Source organism: Suncus etruscus, chromosome 3 (assembly GCF_024139225.1).
Source record: "Suncus etruscus isolate mSunEtr1 chromosome 3, mSunEtr1.pri.cur, whole genome shotgun sequence".
Lineage (NCBI taxonomy): Eukaryota > Metazoa > Chordata > Mammalia > Eulipotyphla > Soricidae > Suncus > Suncus etruscus.
In genome coordinates, this window is record NC_064850.1 from 119,136,562 (window position 1) to 119,148,580 (window position 12,019).

The 12,019-nt window shown below is 34.3% G+C and overlaps 1 protein-coding gene across 1 annotated transcript in view; it reads left to right on the plus strand.

Annotated features, from left to right (window-relative positions):
• INPP4B (inositol polyphosphate-4-phosphatase type II B) overlaps positions 1-12,019 on the plus strand; it is a 620,782-nt gene that overhangs the window by 495,601 nt on the left and 113,162 nt on the right. The window contains exon 17 of the mRNA XM_049770019.1: positions 2,150-2,309. Coding sequence (XP_049625976.1) covers positions 2,150-2,309 — 160 coding nt within the window. The remainder of the gene's footprint in view (positions 1-2,149; positions 2,310-12,019) is intronic.

Below are 12,019 nucleotides of genomic sequence, written 5' to 3' on the forward strand. Positions count from 1 at the left end.
GTTTTCAGAGAAACAAAATAAATTTGTTTTAAGGAGATGATAGGATCAGAATATGCCAACCTTAAGCTGGAAACCAAGAAAAATAAGTAGTGAAATTAGGTGTTTTTCTAAAGGCCCAAGTGTTACACAATCAATGGTTGAGACTTCAGTCCTAGTCTGTTAGCTGAGAAGTAGGAGTGGTGTGAGCAACTAGGAAAGGTCATTTTTTTCTGTTTCTTTTCTTTATCTTTTTTCCCCTATGTAGGACCTCAGTTGATTTATCTATCATGGGGAGGGATAACTGCCTTGCAGACTTTTATTTCAATGCTAATTTCAACTGGAAACATTAAGACACACCCAAGATTAAATAGTGCTTTGCCAAATACCTGAGCACCCCACTATTCACTCCAGTTCAGACCAAAAAAATGACATAGAAAGAAAAACGAGAAGGGCATCCTTTAGATGGCAAATATAAAAAAAATCATACTGATAATACATAATTCCTAATTTTATAAATGAAAACAAAATTTCACTATTAAGCATTACATGAACAATAGTATTAGTCAGAACTGAGATAGTGATAATGATTAGTGGTCAGGATTGCTTTCTAGGAAATCATTTGGGGGGGGGGGGTTGGGCCACACTCATTTGATGCTCAGGGGTTATTCCTGGCTATGCACTCAGAAATCACCCCTGGCTCGGGGTGGGGGGGGACCATATGGGACACTGGGGAATAGAACCGCGATCTGTCATAGGTTAGCACTTGCAAGGCAGATGCCTTACCTCTAGCGCCACCTCTCCAGCCCCTTCCTAGGAAATTCTCAACCAAAGTATTTATTATTTAACTGAGCAACTGGGTACAGCACCTGAGAATGCTAGTCTTGGGTGTGCCTAATAAAAACACAAAGGCACTGCTTTAAGATCAAACTAGAAAGGACTGAGAGAATCTCTCTATATGAAAGACCCAACACTGACTTGTAAGAAGGTATTTTTATATGGAGGTAAACATATATTCATACTCATAAGGAGGTTACCTAGTGGTACGAAATTTCCATGAAAGAGCAGCTGAGCATGCTCAGTTACTTTTAAGCCATTACATGGATGTTCACATTCAGCTAAAGGTCAAGACTTTGGAGGTAGAGACTTTAGCACTGCAGTTAGAATTCTGTGCCACAGCTCAGGGCTTTCTGGCTGGTGCAAAGATTGAGCTGGTTCGAATTCTGTGTTAGTAATATGCTCATCTGGAAATTTTGGTTACTGGTCTTAGTATTACTTATGTAGACCTTGTATAGGTGCATCTACCAATTTAGATAATGTAATCATCATGTGAGATGAAAATAATTTTGTTATGAAGTGGTGGTATAGTATATCAATTGTAGCAGCTAATATTGAGTAGTTCTCAGACTTAGTGAGGTCAAAAGCAACTGGGGAGCTTGTGAGAATTTCCAGTTTGAATGACTTTTCCTTTCTCTTGAACCATGTAGGGGCCAATGGCCTGCATTTTCATTCTCTAGGTCATTTTCTTAGAGGTAATCTACAGTACACACTAGAACTTCCAGTAGATTTGTGCAAGTTCATGTAGAAAGCCATAGTTGTTAAGGGGTGATGGAGGGGAAACCAAGTGTTTCAGTTTAAGAAAAAAAAACAATCTAGAGATGGATGGCATTTATTAAGTATGTGAATGTAATTTATGACACATATACTGAGGATGGTTAAAATAGTAAACTTCACATTTTTTTAAACATCACATTTTTTTTGTTATCATTAAATTAGATTTTCTGATGTAAGGGGTGGCCATTCTTTAAAAAACATGGATATGTCTTAATGTTCTAAGTGTTGAGAAGGAAAAATAGGTATCTCTAGTCTAAACTATCATAATTTTGTGCTGTTATAAATTAATACTGTTTGATACTTCATTATTTCTACATGAAAGAGCAAAAATGAGGAACAAAATAAAAGGATTTTAAACAGTGGAATTTTGTGTTAGTAAGATAGAACTGATTTCTTAAGTACCCACAGTCTGGCCACATTAAGGAGTGTATTAGACTTAGACACTTGGTTTTTCTTCCTTATAATTGTTGCTCAACCCACTTCTTTAAGTTGTATTGACTAGGTTTCACCTTATCTTCTTTTGCAATAAAAACATGTCATGATACTTATGCTTTTTCAGGATAGGGTGTGGGCCAACGTGGGAAAGAGTCTGAACTGCGTTATTGCTATGGTGGATAAACTCATTGAAAAAGATGTCAGCCAGGAAAGCAGCAGCAGTAGCAGCAAAGATGTAGAAAAGGATCCTTCCCCTGTGGACGCTCCCATAACTCATCCAAAGGGTAAGGAGTCTTCTTTCCCTCATCACTGGTTGTGTAAACCAAATGAAAAAGTTGTGTTAACTATGAAAGAAAAAGAGGAGCAAGCTGTGCCTTTGATGAAATTGCTGAGAGCTTGCTTTTTACTGGCTTGGATGATGGAAGGCTATTTATCAAATTGCATTTCAGTTGTGGTTTTTGAACTGCTTTGATGCTCACCCTCCTCTCCTCACTTGCTGCATAAAAATCTTTAGGAAAAGGTTTTAAAGAGTCTGACATAGTTTTATCTACATATAGACATTCCTCCAAAATTTGTATTAAGAAAGAAAACAAATGTCTGCTTTTAAAACAGAAAATTTGAGGGCTAAAAGACATTCTTATAATTCCTAAAAGATGCCATTATGATAAAATGCTCTTTGCCTTACTCTGTAGAATATTTTTGTAAATTCAGATTTTTAAAAAATGAGATTTTAGAAGAGGAATGTTTGCATGTCATTCCACGAACAGTAATAAGACAAATTGTTGATGCATGTATATATGTATACACAAGTGCACTCATGTATGTATCTACCCATATGTGGATGCACATGTGTTTTCCTGTCTATTTGTATAGATAAACAAATACATAGATTGATACTTTGAAGTATTTGGCTTATTATAAGATTAATCAATAAATGCTTTAATCAGGGGTCCTCAAACTTTTTAAACAGGGGGCCAGTTCACTGTCCCTCAGACCATTGGAGGGTCTGACTATAGTAAAAACAAAACTTATGAACAAATTCTTAGGCACACTGCATATATCTTATTTTGCAATGAAGAAACAAAACATATAAATACAATATGTGGCCCGCAGGCCATAGTTTGAGGACCACTGCAAGTCATATTGGCCATTTTTACCCTATCTTCTTTTGTAATAAAAATAAACATAAAAATGTATATAAACAATAAACATGTCATGATACTTATGCTTTTTTTTCAGGATAGGGTGTGGGCCAATGTGGGAAAGAGTCTTCAAAAAACATGGATATTTGTGTTCTTTCTAAGTGTTGGGAAAGAAAAATAGGTATCTCCAGTCTAAGGTCATAATTTTTGTGCTCAGTTATGAATTAATACTCTTTGATACTGTGTTACTGTATTGTACTCAGCATTTTAACTCTGGTTATGTCCCTGTAAGTAACTTTTCGTTATACTATGATTAATTTTATTAATATTGACAAGATAACCTCCCCCCAAAATATCTGCATGAGTTTAAGGTTGGAAGAATGGGTAATATAATGGTGCTAGATATTTTGCTAGGTTTCTTAAAAGTTTCAATGAAATAAAGTGTCACTCATGCTCTTCTGAAATTGATTTTTCATTTTACTTTAAGGAAATGAGTCATAAGAAAATATGGGCGATTATAAAATTAAATTTATGTTTTCCCAATTTGTTTTCCTGATTTTTCATTACTCACATTTTCACCAGGATTTAATTATATGAAGCATGAATAAATCTTTCATCACTTGATTAATAGTAGAACTGTGTCAAAATCATATCTGCAAAGTTATAGCTTTTTGAAGTTTTCTATTGTAGATGATACCTCTTTCTGTAGAGGATATTCACATAGGTGGAAAATTCATCCTAATGTTCTTTATATTCACAGCTATTTGGTCCAACTATATCTAGGGACTTTCTTGTTTAATCATATCAGTTTTATTAGTTAATGAATCCAGTCCAGTTCCATAACTTTACATGAATCAAAATGAAAGCTGTCATAACTTATGTCATAAAGAAATAGTATACTTCAATTTTCTTTAATTGCACATTTATTGACTATCAATTATGAACCAGACACTATGCTGTGCTCTGGAAAATGAAATAAGGAGGCTGATCCACTTTCATGACTTATTCTTGATGCTTTCAAGGTATGATGCTTTTTAAGCAGAAACAATAAAAGTCATGATTTTTGCTTTGACCTTCAAAGAAATTTCAATGTATATAATAGCTGCAAAATTTTGAAATAATAATTTACACATACCTTCTACTTTATCAGAAGATTATATCTGTTTGCTCAAAACATTGTAAAAAGTAAAAATATCTTCTGTGTAAATAATTTGTAAGATTTGTAAGAAATAGTATAGCAGGTGAGCTAGTTGCCTTGCAGGTCCTGGTTTGAATCTTGTCACCACAGATGGTCTCCTGAGCACCACCAGGGGTCACTCCTAAGCACTGGCAATAATAAAGAGAGACTGGATGAATCCTACTTTGTTTGGATTAAAATCTAAAACTGTACAGAAGTTGTAGCTATAGCATTCATACCCAGAACAACATTTTAGTTGTGTTTAATAACAATATAGTGCTATATCTTATCACTTTTAAATTTTATTCTATGTATCAGTTTTACATTGTTCACATTTCTAGGGGTTAAACCATTCCTAGATGTATAAACTAAAATGTATACTTTGGTTAAAAAATTATTTCATACAGCTAAACTAAATAACTTTCAAGTTAAAGCTTTGGTTTACATTTATGTGTTAACAATTCTAAATATGCATGTTTTAGAGAAAATAATAGTAAAAGAGAATACTTGGCATTATGTAAGTATATATTTAACAATAAATTTATGATCAATTATGTTTGAAATAAGAACTAGAGAGAGTATAACAGGTATGTTGGGGTGCACGTAAGAGGTATGTAGGGGGGAAGGATTTGATCCCCAGTTCCATATACTGATCCCTGTGAGAAATTACCCCTGAGCACTGGCTCAGGATAACACCTAAGCACCACAGGGTGTGCCCCCAAACAAAAAGCTATATATAGATGTGTGTGTTTATATATTTACAAACAAATATGCATATATATTTAAAATAGATTGTGTTTATGTATAGTTGGAGTAGGATTGATAAACTGAATTAATTATCTAATAAGTTTTCTTTTACTATTTTATTGTTTAATAGATGATATTTATGTAATAAGAATGCATTCAAATGGTGAATACACAATAACATTATTTTCAAGAAGTTTTCATGTTTGTATAAATACACACATGCATACAATGGAATACTATGAAGCTTTAAGAAAACAATTATGCAATCGGTAGCAACAGGGATGAAACTTTGAGGATATTATGTAAAGTAATATCAGTCAGAATGAAAGTGACAACCACAAAATGGTCTGTCTTGAATGTGGTACTTAAAGATATACACCAAGGTAGCAACAGAACTTCAAAGTCAACATAACTGGAAAACTGACCCATATAATTGAATTGGGAATAAGGAGGAGAGAGCTGATTTTCTTAGAGTAGGGAGACTGATATGCTGGTGTGGTGGAATTAGGTCTATGAAAAACCATTAGTAATAGTAGTATATGTTTTCCAAAAAATATTTCAAAAGTATCATGAAAGGTTTGACAATTTTTAAAGGTTAATAAAGTTCTATTGAGCTGTTATTCTAAGTATTTCTACTCAATTTTTCTGCTAAGTAAGACAAAAAGCACTTTTAGTTTCTACCTTGACTATTGTTTCATGAAGGAAATAGTAACTTCTTGAACTGATTTGAATAACCTAAATTTATGTATTTACCTATCCAATTGCCAGACTATTTTAGATAAAGATACATGTACTATCTATACATTGATGACATGTGCAACACTTAAAAAATTGACTTTAAAATGGTTAAAAGTTAGGATAAATGTATAAAAAGTTTTCTTCCAACAAGTAGACAAAAAAATATCTTGAACATATTCTACAATTTTTGTTTTGTTTTGTTTTGCTTTTGCTTTGGGGGGCCACAGCGGTGACACTCAGGGGTTGCTCCTGGCTATGCACCCAGAAATTGCTCCTGGGTTGGGGGACCATATGGGATGCCGGGGATCAAACCAAGGTCTATCCTGGCTTAGCCACTGTGCACGGCAAATGCCCTACTGCTGCACTATTGCTCTGACAATACATTTATTGTAACACATTTCTTTTTTTATTTTATTTTGGGGGAGCCCATACCTGGTAGGGCAAGGGTTTACTCCTATGTGTGGAGATCACACCTGAAAGGGTGTGAGGGATTATCTGAGGTACCAGGGATTCTTATTGACTATATGTAAGGTAAGTGTCCCACCCACTGTTCCATTGCTCTGGGCCTGAAAACGCATTGTTTGAATACAGTTATCAATGAAAGGGCTCTATAATTATAGAGATGTGTTTCATTGTAACCTGTTATAATATAATTTTATTAAAATATTTTTTGATTTTCTCTGTAAATGAGATTATAATAACCAGAAATGAACTCATCAAAAAGAAGAATCATGATTTAATTCTAATATTGCTGTTGCAGGGAACACACAAGCATCTGAACATCTAATTCTTTACATCTAGGATGATCTTTCCCTCTAAGTTAGATTGTTAGAAATAGAAAGAGTTCCTAAAGTCAAGTCCTCTTTTATTCTTCCAAATATTTATGCATGTTGTTATTAGTTTTTTAACACTGGACTCATGAATACTTTTGTCCCTAAATTCTTAATCCATCATCATAATCATCATCATCATCATCATCATCATCATCATCATCATCATCATCATTACTCTATATGCATGGGGGTGTATATTGTTCCAAAGTTAGCCATTGGGGCTCTCTCAGATTAACTTCCCTTAGCACACACCCTACCTACCAACACCCTTTCACATTTTTACTCTTCTGTTCTGTTTTCACTTTCTCTGTTCTCTGATACTACCAGTTACTCTATACTGTTAGTAGACATTTTCCCTGCTCTAGGTTCAGTTTCCCCAAGAACCCAAGTTTGTTTTATGATAATAATATTGAAAACTAACATTTTTGGTGATTGGGGTAGGGGGGAAGTATTCTGATGACTTGTTATAGCAACAGGAACTCTTACCGGCAGTTCATAAGAACCAATGAAACTATAGGCTACACACCATAAAGAGTTTTACAGATTTTGGGAAAATTAAAATGAAAACTACTATATCATAACTTCTGATTATTTATAGAGCTTTCCATTTTATGAATGTATGCCATTTCTAATTATTTTTGATAATTATTTCTAGTTCTTTAATATCCCTGATTGTATCTTTAGTCCATAGCGAAGGTGAAAAATTTATCCCATTCTTTAGAAAACCCATTCATGAATTAAGTCATTTAAAATTAACTGTAATATGTACAATATGGTAAATACTGATGTATTACTGTTTGTTGCTGCTTCATTTATAACTGTCTCGCAATGCATCAATTATTTTTTTACACATTAAGTTTCACAAATATTGTTAATAACCTGAACTTTTTAATCTTTTTAAAAACTATTGTATTATATTGAAGGATATTTTGAGATCTTCTAAGTCTGACAACGACAAATTTTCATTCTTCATTATCCTTTATGTTTAGTTACCTTAGTTTTGTTGATATATATGTCTATGTGTAACTAAATAGTTGATCTCCTAAATCATCACTACCTTTATTCATATTGTATGTTCCTCTGAGGACTACTGATAATTATTTCTTCTTTAAGAGATAGACTGAGAGAGGTGACAACTGTCTGTGAATGTGGGAGGGGTCTGCCTCTGCTGTGAGAGTAGCAACTGGGAGAGAAAGAGGGAACCTGCTGGTTTTGCATGTTTCTCTACTCTTTTCTCTCCTGAAGCCAGGAAGGGCTCTGCTTTGCTTCGTGGTCATGCACTCTTTCCAACTAATGAAACCCACCATAACACGCAGAAAATAATCACACTACAAGCATGACAATGAGAAACATTGCAGGCAAACACCAAGCACAGAAATGAAGATGATAGCTCTGAACCCCCCCCCAAAATAATAACCATCTGATTAATCTCTCAGATAAGGAGTTTAAAATAGAAATATGGAGGTTCCTCATGGAAATCAAAGAAAACATAGCTCTAACTGAACAGAACACAAAGACAGAAATCAAAAAACTCCAAACTGAAATAACAGTTCTAAAAAACATGGTAGCTGAACAGAAAAACTCAATGGAAAGCCTCTTCAAAAAGGTAACAGCAGCTGAGGACAGAATCAGTGAACTGGAAGATGAAATGCAGAACAACTCCATACAAAAGAAGAAATTGGAAAAGAACCTTAAGGCAAATGTTCAGACAATGGAAAAGTACTCAAGGAATGTGAACAGATGAAAATAGAAGTTTTTGATAAACTCAAAAGAAACAACATAAAATTCATTGGAATGCCAGAGGCCCAGGAAGGAGATCCCCAGGAAGAATCAACAATCAAAGACATCATCACAGGAAAGGAAGAAGTCAAGCTCTCACTGTTTGCAGATGATATGATACTATACTTTGAAAACCCTAAAGACTCTACCAAAAAGCGTCTAGAAACAATAGATTCATATATGAGATGGCAGGCTACAAAATTAACACACAGAATTCAATGGCCTTTTTATATACCAATAATGATAGGGAAGAAATGGATATTAAGAACACAATCCCATTCACATTAGTGTCACACCAACTCAAATATCTTGGAATCAACTTGACTAAAGACGTGAAGGACCTATACAAAGAAAACTGTAAAACCCTGTTCAAGAAATAAGATAGGACACATGGAATTGGAAACACATAACCTGTTCATGGATTGGCAGGATTAACATTATTAAAATAGAAACACTCCCCAAAGCATTGTACAAATTTAATGCGATCCCTCTAAAGATACCCATGACATTCTTTAAAGAAGTGGATCAAACACTTTTGGAATTCATTTGGAACAATAAAACACCCTTGGATAGCTAAAGCTAACCTTGGGAAAAAGAATATGGGAGGCATTACTTTCCCCAACTTTAAACTGTATTACAAAGCAATAGTTATCAAAAAAGCATGGTATTGAAATAAAGACGACTCTCAGATCAGTGGAATAGGCTTGATTACTCAGAGAATGTTCCCAATACATACAATCACCTATTTTTTGATAAAGGAGCAAGAAATCCTAACTGGAGCTGGGAAAGCCACTTTAACAAGTGGTATTGGCACAATTGGTTAGCCACTTGCAAAAAAGCTAACTTAGACGCACAGCTAACACCAGGTATGAAGGTAAAATCCAAATAGATTAAAGACCTTTATATTAGACTTGAAACCATAGGTATAAAGAACAACATGTAGGTAAAACAGTCCATGACACTGAGATTAAAGGCATCTTTAAGGAAGGAACAGCACTCTTCAAACAAGTGAAAACAGAGATAAAAAAGATGGGAATATATTAAGCTGAGAAGTTTCTGCACCACAAAGAAAATAGTGTCCAAGATACAAGAGCCATCCACTGAGTGGGAGAAACTATTCACCCAATACCCATCAGATAAGGGGCTAATATCCAAAATATACAAGGCACTGACAAAACTTTACAAGGAAAATTATCTAATCCCATCAAAAAATGGGGAGAAGAAATGAACAGACACTTTGTCAAAGAAGAAATACAAATGGCTAAAAGGCACATGAAAAAATGCTCCACAACACTAATCATCAGGGAGATGCTAATCAAAAAAACTATGAGGTCCACCTCACACCACAGAGATTGGCGCACATCACAAAGAATGGCAATAAGCAGTGCTGGCGGGGATGTGGAGAGAAAGGAACTCTTATTTACTGCTAGTGGAATGCCATCTAGTCCAACCTTTATGGAAAGCGAATGGAGATTGCTCCAAAAGCTGGAAATTTAGCTCCCATACAATCCAGCTATACCACTCCGAGGGATATACACTAGGAACACAAAAATACAATACAAAAATACGTTCCTCACACCTATATTTATTGCAGCACTATTTACAAAAGCCAGACTCTGGAAACAATCAACATGCCCTTCAACAGATGAATGGCTAAAGAAACCGTGGTACATATACACAAGGAATATTATGCAGCAATCAGGAGAAATGAAGTCATGAAAATTTCCTATACATGAATAGACATGGAATCTATTACGCTGAATGAAATAAGTCAGAGGAGAGAGATAGATGCAGAATAATCTTCCTCATTTATGAGTTTTAAGAAAAATAAAATCAATTTTTGCAATAATTCTCAGAGACAAAGAGAAGAGGGCTGGAAGGTCCAGCTCAAGGCATGAAGCCTACCACAAAGAGTGGTGAGTGCAGTAAGAGTGCATTGAGAACTATCATAACAATATGAATGAATGAGGGAAATAGAAAGCCTATCTAGAGTACAGGTGGAGGTGAGGTGGGAAGGAGGGAGATTTGGGACATTAATGATGGGAATGTTGCACTGGTGAAAGGGGGGTGTTCTTTACATGACTGAAACCCAACTACAATCATACTTGTAATCAAGGTGTTTAAATAAAGATATTAATAAAAATAGAATGCAAAAAAAGAGATAGATTTCCCCTTTTCAGACTTTACAGACTTTTAAAAAATATATCACACCTCTAACTTATTTTCAGGATTTATACAGATAGGGATAAGTAAAGTATTACTTTCTCTACTATTCTGAACATGAACAATTAGAATAACTTTTAAACTCTTGTGATTTATATACATATTTGCATATTTTTCTAAGCTGAAGGAGGTCCCTTTTTGAAGTAGACTTAAATATAATTAGTTATAAATTGCATTAATATGTAAAACATTAAAATGATTAAGTAAAAAATTTTAAATACTATTTTAAGGAAAATTTAATACATACAAATATGTTTATAATATTTTATAAATAGTGGTTACTACTAGATTATAGAATTATGGATAACTCACCTTATTTAAATATTCTTATATTTTGTATATTTTTATAATAAACCAGATACTTAAAATTATTTACATAATTAATTTAGATTTTTTTTAACCACAACTGAAAGGATTCTCAGGGATTAATCCTGGCTCTGTGCTCAGACAATCACTCTGTGGTGCTCCGGGAACCATATGGGCAACCAGGGGTCAAACACCAGTCACCTGTGTATGAAGCAAATGATCTACCTGCTTTACTATCTTTCTGGCACCAATAAAGAATATTTAAATTTTTGATTTCCTGATAAATTCACACTTATGAAATTGTGTGCTCTTGAGTTTAAAAAACACTGTGACTGGGGGCCAGAGAGATAGCACAGCGGTAGTGAGTTTGCCTTGAAAGCAGCTGATACAGGATAGATGGTGGTTTGAATCCCGGCATCCCATATGGTCTTCCAGAGCACCAGGACAGATTTCTGAGTAACCCCTGAGCACTGCCGGTATACCCAAAAAACAAACAAACAAACAAACAAAAACAAAGAAAAAGAAAACACTTTTTGATGTTTTTCTAAGCTAACAGAGGTCCCCGCCCCCCCCCCTTTTTTTTAAGTAAACTGAAATGTAGACACATTTGCTTGGTCTGTGGTTTCACATGCCATTTATTTCAGAATAAATTTAAGACTCTAAGAGAAAATCAGTTAATATTAGAACCTTAGGTGTCAATGTACTCTTGAGATTATATTTATTAAACCTTCTAAATCACAATAAGAAGAATAGCTACAAATCCTATGACATATTTGCCATTATGTATTTATGTGTGCATATTGATGTTACAAGATTATTTTATTTTCTACAGTGGATATTCTAGATTTTCCTCCAATTAAATTTTATTTCATTTTATCCATTGGTACCCACCTCATCCTTTGTAACAACCAGGCCAAATGTGCTTTTCTTTTTCCTCATTAAAGCCTCATATATGTGAACACAACCATTGTTTATTTTTGAATGATCACTTTGGGGCTGTTTTTTTTTTTTACAGGGATAATAAGTGGAGTGTTGAGCCACATCAGAGG